The sequence below is a fragment of the Colobus angolensis genome, unplaced genomic scaffold, assembly GCF_000951035.1.
Source record: "Colobus angolensis palliatus isolate OR3802 unplaced genomic scaffold, Cang.pa_1.0 Scaffold217, whole genome shotgun sequence".
NCBI classification, from domain to species: Eukaryota; Metazoa; Chordata; class Mammalia; order Primates; family Cercopithecidae; genus Colobus; species Colobus angolensis.
The window spans coordinates 1,840,852-1,861,923 of NW_012115344.1; the positions used below are offsets into that span (position 1 = coordinate 1,840,852).

The following is a 21,072-nucleotide window of genomic DNA, read 5'->3' on the forward strand; positions in this document are numbered from 1 at the left end:
ATTAGTTTTGCCCGTAACAATTTGTTTTAAGGCAAAGTTCTACCTCTCCAATTAAAATCTAAACTGCAACTTTTTAACCCCACTCAAATACCACTAGAGGAATCACATTCTAGGACCCACATTTTCTTTTTTTGCTATCTGTTGAGACCTTTTTCTGACATTAGCATGTGGCTTTATCCCTTCCAGTCTTAATTGCCATAGTTCTCTCATAACTGAAACCTCAAAGCGGGATATATAAATGCACGATGCTAAATATTTCTATCCTATATATTTATACCTTTTAAATGATGCAACATACATTTAATATCCCTGATTATTTAATGCATGTAAAGCACCTAGTATATGATAGGAGTTGAGGAAATATTAGTTCCTTTTCTGTAAATGAAGAAGGAAAGAAAGGAGGGAGGGAGGCAGAGGAAGGCAGGAAGGAAGGAAGGAAGGGAGGGAGGGAGGGGAGAGAAACGAGGAGAGAGAGAGATAAATAGAAGGCAGAGAGAGCGAGAGAGTGAGAGAGAATATAACTCAATTTCTAAATTCTTGGCTCAAAATACCCTAAAAATAAGTCTTCTTTTCACATTTTATTTCCTTCTCCCCTGTGACAAGAATAAAATATCTTCCCAAACATTGACTAAAACCACAAATGCAGCCAGTATGGAAGAAGTGGCATGGTAAATGAAAGGGCAAGGGTGGACTGGAGGTGGAGCCCTGCCAGCCTTCTCCCTCAACATCTGGTGGGAGAGAGCTGCCAAGTACAACACTGTCTTCCCTACAACTATTTTACCATCTAAAGCTCTAACATTCTGGAGAACTGAAGATCTTCAGCAAATCATAACCAGATAGTTTTTTAAAAAAGGGAAGTCTCTTGTAAAAAAAATCACAATCAATGAAAGCAGCGAAATACAATCAGTTAATTGTTTATTTTTGTCTATGTGGTATCAGATGGCTAATTTGAATCAAATTTTCAGTGAATTAATTGGTTAAGGTAGAAACAAACAGCTGTGTCACACTGGCCTTTTCTGCATGGTGAGATGTAAATGAGGTGCGCTAATCACTTCAACTGGACCCCTATTGTCTTTCTATTCTGACTCTTAATTAAACAAATATTTACACTTTAAGGTTAGTTTAGGTTACTCAATATGTAAGATTGAGCATCCTCTAGTTTTGAAATTAATTTTTTGCCACAGACATAGCTTTCTCCTGTTTAATTTTCTCCTATCTTCCCCAACGAAGCAGCACTTAAGAATATAATTTTCTTCGTTAGTTTAATTGGTTCACTGATAATAACAGTGCAATGATTTACTTTGTAATTTATGCTTTTAATGATAAGTAGTCTTGAAAATTGCATAGAGAAGTACAGAAGGATGTAAAAGAGGAAGCAAGGAAGTAAAAAAGAAAATGGACAGCTTTAGGTATATATTAATCAGCTCTTTAACTACTCGTGCTGTGAAACATTCCAATCAAAAGTGCTGCCTCTCAATCATTGGACAATTAAGTGAAGAATTTGCATCAGTTGGGAAAAGATCCAAACTCCTGAAAGGTCAAATGTAGCTCCTCTAAGACATCACTTGCCTGATCTGACAAGTATGTAGATAGGCAGCAGTGGAAGAGCAATGCTATAAAGACAACTGGCTACAGGGAGACAGCCAGGCAATTTCTTCCTCAAGTCTGTGGCATTACTCTGTCGCCTAACATCTCTTGTGGTGCCACTTGCTTGTTATTCTCAGGCAGAAGCATGGAACATTGTATGGTTTGCTGTGGTTCATTCTGGTCTACGAATTCACAGCTAATAAACACAACAACTCTTCACACTTAAACCTGCTTGAGGCCTGGAGTTGAGATCTGGATCTAAGTTGAGAAGCCAGCTCACTTCTAAGCTCAAGGCAGTGTAGTGCAAAACGGCTAGAAAGGGAGTTTGAGGAAGTGAATAGAAGGAAACAGCTATGCGTGCCTGTTTGCAATTCTAAGTTTTTCCTTGTGTTCTCAGAAAGACTACTCAGCCATAGACTTATATATACACATATGCTTGATCAAAGAGATTAGGTAGTGTAACGCAATCATCGGAAAGAGCAGTATTTGGTATAAGACAAATTATTACTCAAAACAAAATCACCTCTTTCATCACTACTCAAAAGCTTGCTTGTCTTATTTGGGCTAACTTTGTGGGAAACGATTTCAAATTTTGGCAAAAGGAGAAGACTGGGGTGGGGGTAATGCATAAAATGAGCTCTATGTACTGCCCAGAGCACATTACCTAGTGCTTATAAATATACACAGCAGAGACTGTTTGAAATCTGAAATTATCCTTCAAAGCTGACTAGGTAAAAATTAAACTGAAGTGCTCCCCTTTGCCCAGAGGATAGCCAAAGGAGAATACCTGCAGTGGAGCCCTGAATTATTGAGATGAATTGAGATCCTTTTGAAGCCTGTTAGGATAATACACACTGGAAAACTGAGCTCTTATTTTAGGATTTCTCTTAAACCAACAGTATCATACTCACAGAAAACATTTTATATTTAATGCTTTGATCTTCAGATTATATAGACAGGGAGAAGGCTGTGTGTACATGTTTGTACAAGCATGGGTGAATATAATAGTGTGTACCAGTTTCTGCATTACTGATTTTTTTTTTTTTTTTTTTTTTTTTTTTTTTGTGGTGCTTTGTGGTACATGTAATGAATATACTATGGCAAAGGCCTGGGGTTAACGGAAGAACACAGGCTTTGAATCTCAGCACTGCCATTTACCACGTGTGACCCCCAGTTTCTACACTCATAAAAGAAGCATATTTACATGTTCCTTCCAAAGCTGTCAGGAATAAATGAGGTCATTTAAACCATGAAACAATAGCATTTACAACATGCTAACAATGTCAGTTTCTTTAATCTACAATAAAAAATCCTTAAAGTATTTTCAGTAGGTACATTTTAGAAAAATGTCCATGCTGTTTTACATACGATATCAATGAGCTATTCCAAAGCCCCTGAAAGGTCACAGTCTAATTAAAATGCAACATTTCACATATAAGCCATTTTGTCATTTTTGCATGTATGTGGAAAGTCCCTGGGTTGTAGTCTCAGACTCTTGAAGTTTAATTAAAGAGCTGTTTTTGAAGATGAGGACTCCAATACATGCAACTTAGAACTTTTATATGCCCCATAATTCCTATACTTGATATGTCACCAACATCCAGTTTGATCCTTTGCTTGAATATCAAAAGGAACACACTAAACAAAACATAGCAAATTTCATAGTTCAAATATCTAGATTAATTGTAGACTTTAAAAAAATCTGCTGAGGAACAAATTAGTGATTATTGCTACTTGATATCTTTTTCTTCTTTTTTAGATGGAGTCTTGCTCTGTCGCCAGGCTGGAGTGCAATGGCGCGATCCTGGCTCACTGCAACCTCCGCCTCCTGGGTTCAAGCAGTTTTCCTGCCTCAGCCTTCTGAGTAGCTGGGGCTACAGGCATATGCCACCACGCCCAGCTAACTTTTGTATTTTTAGTAGAGATGGGGTTTCACCATGTTGTCCAGGATGGTCTGGATCTCTTGACCTCGTGATCCGCCTGCCTCAGCCTCCCAAAGTGCTGGGATAACAGGTGTGAGCCTGACCAGGCCCGGCAACATCTTTACTTAAAAAAAAAAAAAAAAATTCTAAAATGCCTTAATTAAAAAAAGTTTAGAAAATTTCAGGTGGTTTGAGGACAGAGATTCAGAAGCCTGCACTCTTCAAGTAAAAAAAAAAGAAAACAAACAAACAAAAAAAGGTAAATAAAGAACAATAAGATTAAAGAATATTATCCAAAGATGGAGTTGGTGGGACAAAGAAGGAAAGTCCAACTATGCCAACTGTTACTCAAGCCACACATGATGTAGTACCATATTAAAAAATTAATAAGCAAGTGTTGTTGCCTTTGATTACCTTTGGAAAGACAGGAAGTTGTGAAAAATCACAAATGTTACAATAAAAAAAAAATTCAAACGTAGCACAACATCATTTGACTGACAAAAATAATCACTCCAACATGACAGTCTCAGGATTTCCTCACTCAGAATGCAAGCTTCAAAGAAGCTAGAATGCCTATTTCATTCATCCTCAAAAACTTTATTATGAGTGCTACAAATGTTAAATGAATAAGATGAATTTAAGAGTTACTAAAACAATTTTTAAAATGTTCACTTGGATTCTACATAACCCAGGCCAGAATACAGGCTTACACACTTTGCAATTTGAGCACTTTGGGAGGTCAGGGTGGGAGAACTACTGGAGCTTAGGAGATGGAGACCAGCCTGGGCAACTTAGTAAGACCCTGTCTCTACAATAAATAAAAATTAACTGGGCATGGTGGTGGTTTAAGGATGGGAAACATCCTTAAACAGGGTATGTGTATACCCTTCTCGTTCTCCCTTTCCTCTTTGTTGAGTATTACGTGGAAAAATGATGGCTGAAGCTGATGCAGCCAACTTGGGTCACTAGGTTGTCTTTGGAACAAGGCCATGAAAATCAGAGCAAGAAAGCAGATCGAGCCTAGGCCCTGTCATCACGCTGTGCCACACCAGTGTTGGCTTGCTGTCTATGGGCTTTTCACACAGAAAAACTTCTATCTTGTCCAAACCACCATTATGTAGGGGTTTTGTTTTGTTGTTAATCCTGGCAGATACCAGTCCTAACGTGATATAAGGGTCTTACAAAATTAGTACTCAATTGCTTTTCCACCAGTTAAGCTGGTCAGGCTGGCCCCAAGAACAAAAAAACAACGTTAGCAGAGTTCACTAATGTCTTCCTCTGTACTTTCGCTCACTTTAATTTCCTTCCTAGCTAAATCTTACTTGTTCTTTGATTCAGTCTTCCCTAAACATGTGTGCTCTCAATATTCTCTCTCTTTTCTCTAATCCAATCACACTTATTATTTTGTATCTCCTTTATCACAAGGTTTTAATCATCCATTTAAATAACTGAACCCTGGATAATCACCTATTCCAGCCTTCTGATTCTATACAGATTTTTATGGTTCTGTTTTGCAACGCAGATTTAGGTTTCTAGAGAGCAAGAATGTATGTTACATTTCTTTAAATTCCTCGCAGTCCTATTCATAGTGCATATACATTTTATATACTTGTTTATCAAATGGAGGAAATACCAAGAATTTATCTTGTCTTTTGGGATTTATATACCATCACCACTCCTTCTTCCCTCATCATCACCAGGAATAATTAAGAAATCTGTGATCTTTAAATGCAGACGGGATTATTATGCTGGTGGAAATACATATATGTCTATATAAACTTTTCCGTGTCTGCATGTAGTCAGTGACTAAAGGTGAATTAAATAACTGAAAAACAAAACTGATATAATTTTATAAACAAAAGCTGTTTAAGGATGACATGTTTTTCAACATTATATATCCCTTTAGTAAATAAAACACCGTAATAAAAATTTTGAAATATAGAACATTTTTCTACAATTATTATGAATATATGATGTTGGTGTGAGACTATAATGTTGATTTCCCTCTAATTAAGAGTAATCATTTTCCTTTTTAATGATCTTTTTTGATAGCACATGTCGGATACTATATATGAGGTCTGATTCTTTAAAACTTATTCAATTTCAAACCATTTCTTTCAATAAATTATTTATTAACACACCATGTTAGGCACCAGGAAGAACAAAGATATGAATAAAACAAGGTCTCTGCCTTTATTTTGAATGTACTTTTACTTACCTAAAGCAGATGCAGATGGGAGGCTGTGGAAGAACCTCTACTTAAAGGATATCTGTTTTGTTTTAATTAATGAGTTTGACAAATTACCCTAGTTAGATGTCAGGTGCCAAAAAAGACAAAATACAGCAGCTGTAAGTGTACTCACACATACACAATCACAGACAGAGACACATGCAGTTTGCTATCAATTTACAAAGGTAAGTTACTGTCTCACAATTATAAGGCATAAACGTGCAAAAACATTCTGCTTATTTGATCAACATTGATTAGTTCTTTCAATGGAAAATGGAATTATTTATTGTAAAACAAGATGTAATTTTTGCAAATTTGCAAATATGTAAAATGTACAAAAGGCAAAATCTTACTATTTACCATTTTTTTTGGCATCTCTATTAAACGATATGGGAATCAAGCCGGGCATGGTGGCTCACACCTGTAATCCCAGTGCTTTGGGAGGCCGAGGTGGACGGATCATCTGAGGTCAGGAGTTTGAGATTACCCTGGCCAACACGGTGAAACTCCATCTCTACTAAAAAAACAAAAATTAACCGGGTGTGGTGGTGGGCACCTATAATCCCAGCTACTCAGGAGGTTGAGGCAGGAAAATGGCTTGAACCCAGCAGGCGGAGGTTGTAGTAAGCCGAGATCACGCCACTGCACTCCAGCCTGGGTGACAGAGTGAGACTCCGTCTCAAAAACAAACAAACAAAAAACACATGGGAATCAACTGAAAATGGAATATGTAACACCCTATGAATTACGTGAATTAAATTTCATTGTTAGAGGTTTCCATAAGGCAATAACATTTACTGCTTTTATTTTTCTGAGATACTGTTGATCCATAACTGAACAGCAAAGAAGACATGATGTAGACTTACTTCAATACTGAAGTACCCTCTGTCAACATAGTCCCCTAAGAAGAGGTAGCGAGTGTTGGCAGGAGATCCCCCGACTTCAAAGAGCTTCATCAAGTCAAAGAATTGTCCATGAATGTCCCCACAAACTGAAAGAAACAAAATTCATTTTATGGTCATATTATATTAGGACTTTGAATTAAATAATAAAATTATAAAATTTTAGAGCCAGAATTAATTTCAAGTTTATCTGGGCCAAAACATTCTTTTGCAGAACAAGAAATAAGACAGAAAAGCTAAGTATTTTGCTCAAGTTTCCAAAGTTAATTAGTGGCAAACCTGGCTCTAATATCTGAGTCCACTCGTATATCGATTAACTTAAAAAAAAAAAAATAATAACAATAATGGCTATCATTGTGCACTTAAAAATTCCGTATGAGACACTGCCAGGATGTTTATACACATTTTGAAATTTAACCCTAATAATGCCAAGAGATATGTTTCCATTTTGCAGGTAAGAGATGACACCAAAGAATGGTTCAGGAATTTGGCATAATCTATGTACAACTGAGATCTGAATACATGGCCACTAAACATTACTGCCTCCTGAAGAGAAACAAATGTGGATATATATCATAAAACCTGCGTTTCACTGAATCTAAAATGTTATCCATTGTAAGACACATCATTAGTTTACGTACCACTAAGAAAGGAAAAAAAAAAACCCTCAAACTTAAATTATAAAGGAGCATTTTTTAAAAATGTTAAAGTGAAAAAAAACTACAAGTATTAAAAGCTGTGAAACATAGTACAAAAAATTACTGGGAATTGGTATTTCTTAACATTCTCACTTTCTCTTTTAAACCAAGTTTCTCGGAAGAGCTATTTTGTCTCTTTAGAAAACTCACTTATTTAGTACTTATTTCATTTCTACTTTCAGAATTTTAAAAATAATATTTTTATCTCTATTATACAGACAAGGAAATAATATAGCTTAGAGAAGTTATGTGGCTTGGTAGGGTCACTGCTAAAAATAAATGACCCAGGGCTTAAATTCAGATTCATCTGATCCAAAGCTTTTTCTGTCAGCCACCACATTATGGTATCTTTGATATTTTTATATATTTATATTAATATATACGTGTGTATGTGTATATATTTTGTGTAATATTTTTAAAATTTTGTGCTTGAATGGTGAACATGATGTGGCTGCTTTTGCAACACTAAGTGGTACATAGAATGAATGCATTCGTGAATAAGAAATCAGGAGGCCAAAAGTAGATCTTAACACATTATATCCTGCAATTATAAGCAAGTTATTAAAATGTTTTAAATTTTATTTCCTTACTTGACAAAACAGATCATAGGAAAAAAGAGTCAAGTGGGTTCAATGATGAAATAATTATAAAACAATGAAATAAAAATGTCACATGCTAGAAATTCCTGCCTTTACTATCAAGAATTAGCTACTAAGAACCATAGCACTATAAGCATGAAGCAGGTAAAAGTGGATTCCATTTTAGAATGTCTGCACTTGGTAATCTTAAATACTAACAAAATGGATATAAATAACAAGGAGCTTTAACTACTCGTGCATCCCTTTGGTAGACTCCAATCATACAGCTTCTTCCCTCTCTTAAGCATGAGATACATAGTGGAAACATCAGAAACATATTCTCCCATTTTTGAAAAAATATGTTTTAAAAGACAGTTTATAAATAATTTTTTTTTATTCTTAGAGCTGAGCAAATAAATCCATATTCTGAGGCATTAAGAAATTGGTTTGTGAGAGACATATCATGTGCTTTCTCGTAATCGTATGTGATATTTAACCCAAGGGGAAATAGAGAACACTGGATGAGATGGTCCAAGCACTGCCAGGCATGGAAGCCAGTACCTGCTCTGGGGACTTTCACAGCTATATTTGGAGCTGTGAAAACTAACATAAATAGTAAAACACTTCTTAAAACTTTTATATATTTTTATATTTGTGTGTATATATAATATGATATGAGCATAATAATTTTAAAAATATCCATCTTAAAATCTTAATTAGCACGTTTTTGTTACCGAATTTTTACACAGGCAAAGATGAAGCTTATTAGCTAACAAGTGATAATATAATTACTCTTCTACCTATGTATCTATTTAAATTATAGTTGGTACGGATTACTTATCACAAGCACCACTTTCTCTCAAATTGTAGGAACCTTTTTATCTGTCATACATATGACATGTTTCAAACCAAAAATTACAAAACAGAAAATATATGGCTGGAAACCATGCCTTCATGTGCTCTCCATTAGGTTTGGAAGTTGAATGAAGGAACTTCAAGGAAACAAAATATGAAGCAAGACATTTCCTTGCAACTAATTTTATGCAGCCCTTCACATGTCAATCGGTGTGAAGCTGACACTTTGTAAAGCCCATGTCTTGCTACTGGCTCTCTCCCTCTCCTTGTTGCCTAACAGAGAGGTGAGGGTCAAACATTTGTAAGTAAAGCTCAGGGAAAACAGGAAGCCAAGTGAGGGGCTAAGACATAGTCTTCAGACACTATTAGGGATTACTATGGCAAGTTTAACAGTCATATTTTAGGCTATTAAAACATCCCCAAGACAAAATGGTTAATCAAAGGCATTAGAGGCGTGTGGGGTATCATTTAAAGGCTTGGTCTCTGGATCCACACTACCCAGGCTCCAACCCTTGCTGTATTACTTACTATCTGAGTGAACTTGGACAATTTACTCAACTTCTCTGAGCTTTAAATGTATTTATCTATAAAATGGGGGTGATACTGTTACCTTATCTTATTGGACTATTGTAAGAATTAAATGTGTTAATATCGTAACAGGCTTAGAAGAGTTTCTGGAGTCTAATAAGAATTTAACAAACGCTGTATCGAAGTGGCATTTCAAAATGGCTGTATTTAAAATGTCAAGGTCCCAGACAGAATACAATTCTGGTGCTTGGAGGTGGGGGGAATAAGGAGTGGAAGGCATTCTGGAGACATTCTAAAGCATCTTATTCCTTTCTCTCCCCCTTCTAGCTTCTTATATCTTTTTTATCCTTCCATTTGAATTCCTGGCCATGTCGGAAGATTCAAGGATAATTGCTTTTTACCTCTGTATATGTAAATAACACAAATACCAAGACATTAATTTAGGTTGTAAACTGTGGGGTAGGCATTAAACAGTTATAGCAACTAACATACAACTGAAGCATAATCTGGCAGCCAGAATGAAAAAAAAAAATGTCACTAGACAATGCAAGCATTATGAGGGTATTTTTTTCTTTTGCTGAAGTATATAGAAGTACATTATCATGAATTTAGTTTTCTAAAAACAAAATTAATCTCTTCTTCCTGGTCTATAATAACTTTGTGATAAGAGATAATCTCAATGATTTACAAGATCACTGCAATAATTGGATTTTCGCTTGATGATATAAAATAGAAAAGAGTAATTACTGTAAACCCTGCATGGAAAACAAAATATCCTGAAATCTAGTTACACATCTGATCATCACACTGTCACTGACTTTACCTTAGAACCGCCATAGGTCTTTTATAGAAAGACCACCTATCATAATGTTCAGTAAAGGAAAATGATGTGCATACATAATCACAGAAAAATTCAAAGCCCAATAAAACAGTAACTCAAAACATAATGAAAAAATGGAGGTATTTTCTTCCTCGAATTTTCATAGGCTGCCTTCCTTTCATCCATAAAGTCTCAGATACACATCACATGCTCAGTAAGGTCTTTCTTGACCATCCTGTACAAAGGTGCAAACTCTCTCCACTATTGTCCTTTACTTTCTTCACAGTAATTATGCCACAATCAGCACTATCTAGTTGATTTATCTGTATACTTGTTTCTTCTCTGATTCTTCCCACTGAAATACAACCACTGCTAAGCCGGATAACTTGTGAGTCTCGTCTGCCACACGCCCAGGGCCCAGGAGGCACACCAGAAACATCTGCTGCGCTCGGATTCTTCCGCTGGGCCTACGCCATGCTTAATCTGAAACTCCTTAACTAAGAGGGCGAAGATTTTGAGATGCCCGTGGGATTGACAGAGATTGACAAGTTTGTGGAGTTTGCTTTGATGGAAACCAAAGGCCTTCAACTTATCTGAGATTGTGCTGATTTTAAGCCTGTAAGTCACAGGTTTCAACACAGTGTGCAGCAAGGCTGGGGTAGAATGTGGAACCTCCACACATCTTATGGTTATTTTCCCACCTAATTCTACATCAGAACCACTTGGAGAGGTTTTGAAATTACAGATTTCTGGGCCCTGAATCAGAATCTCCAGAGATGCAGATTCACTAACAAGCTCCTGGATCTATCCTTATCTATTCAGTACGACTAAATATACCTATGCTTTTGAGCCTCTCATAGCACACACAGCCTTCATTCTGCACACTAGTATGGTCCCCCTCACAGGGGCTATGTGTGGAGGAGATGAACACTGGAAAGGCAACCTCTTTCATTGCTCATTCTAGGTCGCTGTGAGATTAGGACTTCACTATTATATGAAAGAATCATAAGTGATTGATGGCATCTAGGAAAGATGGGTGATAATACCACATGTCTTTGGGCATTTCATTGTATTTATTGTTCAGGCCTTGGATATTTCAGCTGTAAGACAAGGGATTTACCCTTAAGTCCTATTATCTCATTCACCGTTTTGATATCAAATTTCAGGACGAAAGTGGTCACCATACTGAAGTATCCAGGAGGTGCCCAAAAGGATGGGCCCATGACATCACACAGAGTAAAGGCTTGCCTGGCTATAATATTCACTCACTATTGGTCACCTCCTCCATCTTCTTGGTTACCCAAGATACTGGTGTCCAAAGAGCAGCACAATATGCCAATGCCCCCTGATGATACAAACTGTCTGCTTGGTTGCTCAGGGCCCCCAAATCTTCAGCAGGCCAGGTCCTTTTTTTTATCTACTTTACTTGGCCTTGACAGTACTTCTTAAACAATCAGGCTCTGACAAATGTTTTGCCCTTAAGGCAAGCTCACACTTAAATGCTTCCCACATTCTCCTGGCTTCCCATTATTTGCTTCCCATTCCTAATTAGAACGCTAGTAGGTAGGGTACCCAAATACTTATGATGTTTAAAAAGCATCAAAAACATACATGCACAATACAAGTATTTAAAACACTCCTAGCGCTCTAAGAAAATATCCATCTATCTGGCTGCATATTCCAAAAATTTTATTATGTCTGCAGCCAATTATTAACAGAACTGTATACACTTATGTCAGAAATTTAGAGAGTTATAGCATTTAACAAAATGAACACATTAAAGATATTGAAATAAAACATAAGTTTATTTCTCGGGAGCATTACTATTCATATCTGTTAGCAACCTGATACGACACAAATATTGATGATTATTTTTTCAAAGAATTCTATTGTTTCTAAGTTCATATTGGCAATTAAATTATTGCATTAGAAAATGTAAACCAAAGTAGATAATACTGAACACTTTAGGATAAGGTTCCACTATAAGGACTATACAAATAATAGCTTGAAAAGAACTCAGATACAACTGTCACCCTGAATAGAAGAAACAAAACTAATATAATATAAAATATATATTTTCACATGAAATTACTTAACAATATCTTTCACTTAGTGCAAAGACTGATACATGTGGTCCTATTTACTTGCCTATATGAAAGGGAAATCTGTTAAAGAACATCATTGGGTCAACTTCTTAACACTGAGCAAAAATTTTGTAATATCATATAATTTTAGGTTAAAGAAAGTTTATACAAATTAGGTTGTCTGGGGACACAGGAGTATGTTGTTAAAAGTTGTGAAACAATACATTTACAAACTGCAAATGAAAACTACATTTTTAATGTATCAGCATTTCAAAACTGTTTGGCAAGACTGTGTCAATACTATGATTAAGAAGTCAAGTGCTCTTAATTCTTGACTCATTATTATTATTTTTTTTTATATAAAGACCTTTTCGTTTCTCCAAAGTACTGGCTTTTATCATCTTGGAAGACTTGCATGAAGTAGAAAATCTGCTTATACAAATTTTTCCAGTTCATACTAAACTAACAATTTTCCTTTAGAAAAGACGTTACTGAATCGTTTAGCAATTTTCACCATTGGAGTTCCTCATTACTTTCAGCTTCATTTACTTCAACCCAGTGTTTTTTCCATAATAGCCAGTTTCCCAAGACAATAAAATCCCTAATGTTAAAGAACTAAATTTATGTCTAATTCTCAGCAAGAGGAGATTAATTTATTGAATTTATTGATTTGGTTTTTGAATACTTTATTGACCAAAACTTTCTTCTTTTCCAAAATCTACAATTTTGCAGAGAAAGATTTTGTTTAGAGGTTTTGTTAGAGGTTAACCACAGTGGGTACTACAAGTATATATCTGTTTCCTCCTGTTGATAATCCAGGCATATGGAACCATAAGTGGATGATAAGTTCAAGTACAAACCAGCTAGTCAGGTATGTGTAGTTCATTAACAGAATGCATAGACTTCTAAAATCAGACAATTACTCAGATAAAGGTGACACTGCAGTTTATTACAGCATTTGCTTATATCTACAAATCTGTATCTATCATAAACTAAAAAAGAAAAAATAACAGCATTCTAATTTACTAAAGAGGTATATTTCAAAATAATATTTTCTCATAGGGAATATTACTTTTTCAAAGGATAAATATGTTTTAAGTATTTTATAAAAAACAAACTGTGAATTATTAACCAGGTCACTCTGGTTTGATGATATAGAAGAATAATGAAAAAGCCTCTAAATCAAATCAAAATTTGCTAAATACAGAAATTTCTACCAGCACGTTTTTGGTAATAAAAAAATTTTTATATATATGTATGAAATTGCAAGCATTTTAAAAGAAACAATAAAGCTATAAAATCAAATACGAAATAATAATGGCACCAGTGCGGATTAATAGTGGTATTTTAAACATTTCTTTATATTTATGATGCTGTTTTATGAAGATAAATAAACTGTTAGCCAATGTTAATGAGAAACAGTGCAGGGAAATTAAAAATAAAATAAAATATATTGTAGATTACAATAGTCATTAACAATTACAATAATCCAGTACTAAACACTTCATTCATCCCCTAAATCTTAGTTCATAACTGTAATCAGATGGAAGCAAAACAGAACAGTCTACATGTTAAAAACTATTTTATCAAAGGCCCAAGCATATACAATACCATCATATGACCACAGTGTACTATCCCAATCAATCAAAAGTAAATTAATGAAACCTATGTTTATGTTTTTATCCTAAAGATGAGTGTTCTCACCACTGAGATTTTTTGTTTGTAGTTTTTCCTCCATTGATTGAATACTTTAACAGATTTAATTTATTGAATAAGGAATGCATTTTTTCCATCTGAAATCACTATTTTTCCATTTTAGTACCAACCAATATTACAATAAAGATGCCTAATTATTAAGGGTTCATAATAGCATCATAGCATTACATAAAGTATAGTCATGGTTGTGGTGCCAATATATAATTACAATAAGTAAGCATATATAACATTTATGACAGTATTTACTTAAACTTGTTCATCTTTCTGTTCTTGTGTCCAAATTTGGTCAGTCCTGGAAACCAGTAGCTATTTGATATGTGAATTTATTTGCATTATGTAGTTTACAAGGTCCTTGATTATCATCACCAGCCCATCAAGAGTATTGGATGAACATTATAAGTTGATATAATTTCAGTCGAATGTATACAAATTTGATTAGTACATATAAACTACATATAAATACTAATAAGTTATTATTAATAAATTACTAATTTTCACTTTAGAAATACTCATCTCAGGTTTTACTTTTAAAAATACTCATCTCAGGTTTCAGATTAATTCCCTCTAGGATCCTGAAAGATGGACTGTCATTACTGTCCAGATCTGGGGTGTTTGGCTATGCTTTAGTGTTTCCGTTTTGGGCCTTCCAAGCCTATGTTTCTAGGGCTTTTAAAAAAATCTTAGTGTTTCTTAACACCGTGTCTCAGTGTTCCTTCATTTCTGGCATTTTGCTTTTTCCTGGATATGTTATTTCACCCTTTGGAGAGGCAGTATAGTGCAGTTGTTAGGAACTAAGACTATAATGCCAGACTGCTTGGTTCCAAAGCCAATTGCCACCACCCAATCAGCTGAGTGACCCTGGAGAATTAGCTAATCTCTCTGTATCTGTTTCTTCATATGTAAAGATGAACATCAAAATAACACCCCCCTTAAAGGATTATCATGAAACCAGAATTATAAATTAAATTATAATTGAACATCATTCACTTTAATATCAGTACATACTACACACCTGACACTTACTATCATAAGGGTTTGTTATTACTCTTCTTCTTCACTCAGATTTTTTTTTTTTTTTTTTTTTTTTGGATCTTGGCTCACTGCAAGCTCCGCCTCCCGGGTTTACGCCATTCTCCTGCCTCAGCCTCCCGAGTAGCTGGGACTACAGGCGCCCACCATCTCGCCCGGCTAGTTTTTTGTATTTTTTTTTAGTAGAGACGGGGTTTCACCGTGTAGCTCAGGATGGTCTCGATCTCCTGACCTTGTGATCCACCCGTCTCGGCCTCCCAAAGTGCTGGGATTACAGGCTTGAGCCACCGCGCCCGGCCTTCACTCAGATTTTTTTTGGAACATTATCATCATAATTGCTGTCTGTTCATTTCTGGTTTTTATGTTTATTTCTCCTGTTTGTCCTTAGTCAATAAGCGGTGGCTTCCTTTTTAATTACTTTCTTATTCATTCTGCTTGAACCAGTTTTCACTGTCTACAGAATGCATAGACTCTTCTAATTTGCTTTTCTCAATCTCCTCCTCCTTTGCATATGTACACTCTGTTCTTTTTACTACATTTTTAAAGGATTTTACCATCGTGCTCAGTAAATTATGACTTATGTAAGTGGAACAAGAGAGGTATTTGTAAAAGGCCTCAACTGCCCCATCTATAAGGAGACTCAGAACTTACAGATTTTTTTTTTTTTTTTTTTTTTTAAAAATGAAGCAATGTAAGGAAGAAAAAAGCTTGGCACATGTTATGTACTCACAAAATGTGAAACAGCAGACAGGGCAATTATTTCAGAGATTGTCCACCTAAGAAACATTTCGAATGTTCTGCAAGATTTAGATAGATGAATTAAGCATCTGTAATCAATGTGGCCATGAGTAAAATACACAAAAAGTTGTTCTATATTTTTCCACTTTTTATCCAAATGTATGTTATCATATATTGAAAGCTATTAAGGCTGAAATCAAACAGACTAGGTCTCATACTCCACAATTTCCATTTTGTAAGGGTGGAAATATCTCTAAATGGCTTTGGTGATACTACCAATCTTTCGGAGCGGCAGAGTGGCTGCACCATGACGCGTTTCCCGTGAGTCTCATTTTCTTTTGTAGCAAAGCTCATTTACAAGACCACTATGTTCCACAGCTATGTAATGGTAGTAATGATTCAAAAGCTGGAAGTGACATAGTAAACAGAAGTAATGTAAGACATTTCACCAAATGGATTTTTTGAACAACAAAACAAAACAAAACTTTCCTAAATTTATGGAAAACTCAGTTAAGAAAAATTTTCTACGTAGGGAGAAGAAAATCACCCCTCTTCCTGGTCATGATAGTCCTCACATTTTGACAATTTAAAGGATTATTTTGTTTTTAATATTTTAAAATCTTAAGGCAAGCAAGGAATGACATTTAATTCCAAAGTCCACATATTCATTATTAATTTGGCAATTATAGGCAGTGGGAATATCAGCAGAAGGGTTTTGACTAAAACTGACTTTTAAGTATTCAGCTCTATCCAATTTCCAGTAAGTGAACAAAGCTAATAAGTGCTATTCTTAAATGGCAATATTTAAACGCCTTAAGCAAAGGAAGGATTAGACTGATTATTCACTATCACTTCCCTCAGTAAAAATATGTGAGCTTACTTGTTATGTGTAGCATATTTGGAAATTAAATATGTAATTGTAAATTGATAAATTATTAAAACATTATTCAGACATACTTGAACAGGTTCACTTAAAAGTTAAGAAAATGTGTTAAGAAAAAGTGTTACCTGAAAAATAATTCTGACAAAGGCATTGGGCTCATTTATTAATTCTGACTAGATTTTAAAAATCTATCTTTCATACCCTGACATATGTTTCACTAAGTAGATATTCCAGAAATATTTATTCAGTTAAATATTCAAACAATGAATAAAACACTGAAACATGAAATATTCACTAAATATTCTGTATTAAAAGATGAATAAACACTGAAGACTGGTTGATGTTTCACTTGTGCTGGATTATACTGGGATAATAACAAAATTAAAAATATGGCCTCAAGAAGGGCATACTTGAGAAGATGTAGATATAAACAATGGTACTGAAAAGCATCAGCTTCCTGATATCAGTGGATTTCCCTTTCTGTACTGGAAAATTCTATGGGTTTAGGCCTTAGGTCTCACATTGATGTCTGATATGGGCAAATCATTTTATTGCTTGTTTCCATCCATCACATTACTCAACAGAGGTAGAAGCATATATAATTTTTCTAAAACTAATTGTTAAATTATAAATACTTTACATTTACTTTTAATAATGGTGTTTTCATTTTGAAATTTCAAATTACATTAAGAAAAGGAATGAGATTGTTTTCTTTGTCCAAAGGAAGCATAAATCTAAAAATTTGAGAACTTAGATTAAATTATCTTAAATTTACATGTCAGGACTAATGTTCAATTGAAGACACTATGTAAAAGTTTTTTATATGCCACAGTAAGATGAATCATCATTTTTGTTTATCTCTATGAAACAATTAGGTGTCACAGCATCTTAAACTGACTTAAATCATAATATCCACAAAGTCTTTGAATATTTTGAAAATTTACGTATCTGCTTGTCTGTAGTTTAAACATGAATCACGTCTTAAGTTTCTTGTTTCTTCAGTATACCACAAATATCTAAGGAAACTATGCAAAAATCACGTTTGCCTAACATGGTATATACGGCATAGAAACTGAGTGATCATAGAAAATTAATACAGGTGTTTGGAAAACATAAAACAGCTGCTAGCTCATAATAAACTGATTCATTAGCAATCCTAATTTCAAATTCAAATTTTTGTCAATTAAAAATGACGAGTGTTGTTTATATATTAGAATTGCTAAAAAGATCAATCAGGATTATCTATCAACTCCTCTCCCTTCCTTTGACAAAATACAGAAAATTGAAAAACATGTTCATAATATGTATTTGATAAGTTACTAAACTTCTTATTGAGAAAAGTTTGCCTTATAAAACCATGTAATTTCTAGCTGCATTGCCTTTTTATTTAAAGACACAAAGGTGTCTTTAAAAAATATTACATCTCTTAGTTATTAGTGATGTCACAAATCTGAAATATATTTTACAAATAACACTTGATTTCCCTACAAAGTTATGATATTTTATATAAAGTTAACATGTCAGAACAGAAAAATGTTCTAAAACTCTAAATAATAGCTAAGTGCATAAACTAGGATATTTTATTTCATTTTAATTAACAGGTGGTTATTAAGTACCTGCTATGCCACAGGTGTAACAGAGAATTAAAAAAAAAAAAGTCATTATTTTTTCAAACATGTTGGAGACATAAGACTATATGAAATAATATAAAAATAATGAGTAACTTTACAGTTACAGCATACAAATATAACTGATTTTCTCAAGGACCATAGAGTATGCTTGGGATACACAGACTTACACATATGAACAGAAAACAGATGGGGCCTCCAGCGGGTTAACTGCTCCTGATATGGTCTTTTATCAATAAGGAGACACTGACATTTGATCATGGACTCTTCTCTGTGGTCCATACATATGTGAAATGTGAACTGCTAAAACAGTTTCAGAAGAATCTAGTTTAGAGGCTCTCTAGCATTTCAAGTGTCTCAGAACTTGATAAAGGGATGAAATCTGACTTTACTCCCTGTCCCCGGCACATGTTCCTGGGAAGTGATAGGAAATAAAAACACAAGGCTTGAAATGGTTGCTGCAACAGGTATGGCAAATATGACTCTTTCCTTCTGTTTCATGACAAAGTAATTTTTCCTTCAGCAATGCTAAGTCATCCGACCTCTTCTGACTTTTTCTTTGGAATAGTGAGAGGAACCAAAGACCAGTGTGACTGAGGTCACAACACTGGCTTCAAGTATGTTCTGTGGAGCGGAAGGGTTCTTGAGGAGTGTCAGGGTCATTAGTACAGAAAGCTATATTTTTATACCTTGGATTTCCATGTAAGAGTTCTTTGTATGTGCATATGTGTACACAGGTACATGTGTGCATATGTGCACACGTACTTATGTTACAGATGTGATACAGGGTAGATTCTGCTGCTTACAAAAGGCTTTGGAATACTAAAGGTATAGACAGTAATTCTTACAGGAAATCAGAAATTAAGGAAATAAAGGTTGGCTGACATTATCAAAGAAGACTTAATCAAAAAGAAGTGACTTGCAGCATTGATGAAATTCGTCATAAACTGAAAGACCTCTAGGCAGAAAGGTGCAAATGAATCAAAATAAGTGGATTGCAAAAAACAAACAAAACACTGGATTGAACAGAGAGCATATGTGAAACATCTAGAGATAAATCAGAGAAGGATGGTGACATTATATTATAAGGGTCCCAAATTCTAACATAAGGTATTTCAAGGAGAGCAATTACAGTAATGTTTAGGAAGATAAATCTGGCAATTCTATGCAGAATCCAATGGTGAAGAAAAACTGAAAAAAAAAAAAAGGTTGGTTTTAATTTGAGGTTTGCTGCATTACTATAGTCACAAGACAATGAGGTCTGGTATTATGAGGTGGCAGTGTGAAAAGATAAAAGAGCCAAACAGAACTTTCTTTGACTTCTTCAAGACAATTATAAATTAAATAATAAGTGAAGCCATTCATCTCTCCCTTGATTCAATACATATTAAATGCTTACCACATTCTTATAATATCCCATTGTGTTAGACCCCAAGAACATTAACGGAAGTAAACATCTAATGAGTGATACTGAATTAAATAATTAATAATACTAGAGTACAAGCTATAAGGGCAGAGATTTTTCTTCTTCTTTGTCTATTGTTGTATTCCTAGTGCCTAGGATAGTGCCTGGCACATAGGGGATCCTCAATAAGTATTTGTTGAATGAATGAAGGAACAATGCAATAGGCAATGTTCATGGTGGACTCATTCATCATATTCATCAATGGTGGACTTGATGAAGTCTCCTGGAGGATGAGGTACTTAAGTGGAAACTTGAAGAATGAAGGGGAGTTAGTCACAGAACAGTGGGACATGAAAGGGAATGTTGCTCACAGTAGAAACAACATATGTCATATTATAGGAAGTGAAAGATCTATAAACTTGAAGTCTAGGTGTGGAAAGAAAAGAAATGACGTTGTAAAGATTAACAAGGGACAGGCCAGACATGATGGTTCATGCCTATAATCCTAGCACTTTGGGAAGTGGAGGTGAGCAGATCACTTGAGCCTATGAATTCGAGACCAGTGCAACATGGTGAAATCGGATCTCTACAAAATATACAAACAAAACAAAAGATTAACAAGGGATAGATAATCAGGGTCTTGTCATCCAGGCTAGGAAGCCTGAGTTTCATCCAAACAGGAGCTATAGAAGAAATTTGGGCAACATGAAGACTCTATCTTGCTTCTGACAAGTAATTATACCTATCTAAGCCTCATTAGGAGATATACCTAATGTAAATGACGAGTTAATGGGTGCAGCACACCAACATGGCACATGTATACATATGTAACAAACATGCACATTGTGCACATGTACCCTAGAACTTAATGTAGAATAATAATAAAAAAAAGAATAAGGACAATACCATATGCCATACAAAATGGTTGTAAAGATACAAAATTTGATAAAGTTGTAGTAACTGGTACAGGATAGTACTTTGACAGAAGACAGCTAGAATAATTGGTACAGGTTAATACTTCCACAGAAGGTAAGTTCCCCATTCCCACTATACCACAGCTCTCTTTAGCACCACTTGATTAGAACTGTCCCCTTAATAAATGGTTACAATAATGTTTCAGTGTTAAAACATCACTAGCATCAGGCTAGTCTTTGAAAGAGTTTTGTATATCTTATTTTCTATCTTGTCTTCTTTAACTGAATGCTAGGTAATGGGTAGCTGATGGTCCCAATTTCACATCTGTAGATGTAAAGTGCAAGCAAGATGACACTGCTTTTTTATTTACCGCTTTTCACACAATATGACCAAATTAGAAAAAAAAAAACAAACCTGCAGAAATATTTAAAATACAAATTACATATTAATAAATTATACCGAAATAACTATGTTGGGCTGGGTGTGGTGGCTCATGCCTGTAATCCTAGTACTTTGGGAGGTCAAGGCGGGGAGATCAGTTGAGGTCAGGAGTT

At 34.8% G+C, this 21,072-nt stretch overlaps 1 protein-coding gene across 5 annotated transcripts in view; it reads right to left on the minus strand.

Moving 5' to 3' along the window:
- PPP3CA (protein phosphatase 3, catalytic subunit, alpha isozyme) overlaps window positions 1–21,072 on the minus strand; it is a 337,575-nt gene that overhangs the window by 78,494 nt on the left and 238,009 nt on the right. For all 5 annotated transcript variants that reach the window (XM_011943204.1, XM_011943208.1, XM_011943206.1 and 2 more), the window contains one exon: window positions 6,606–6,730. In XM_011943204.1, coding sequence (XP_011798594.1) covers window positions 6,606–6,730 — 125 coding nt within the window. The remainder of the gene's footprint in view (window positions 1–6,605; window positions 6,731–21,072) is intronic.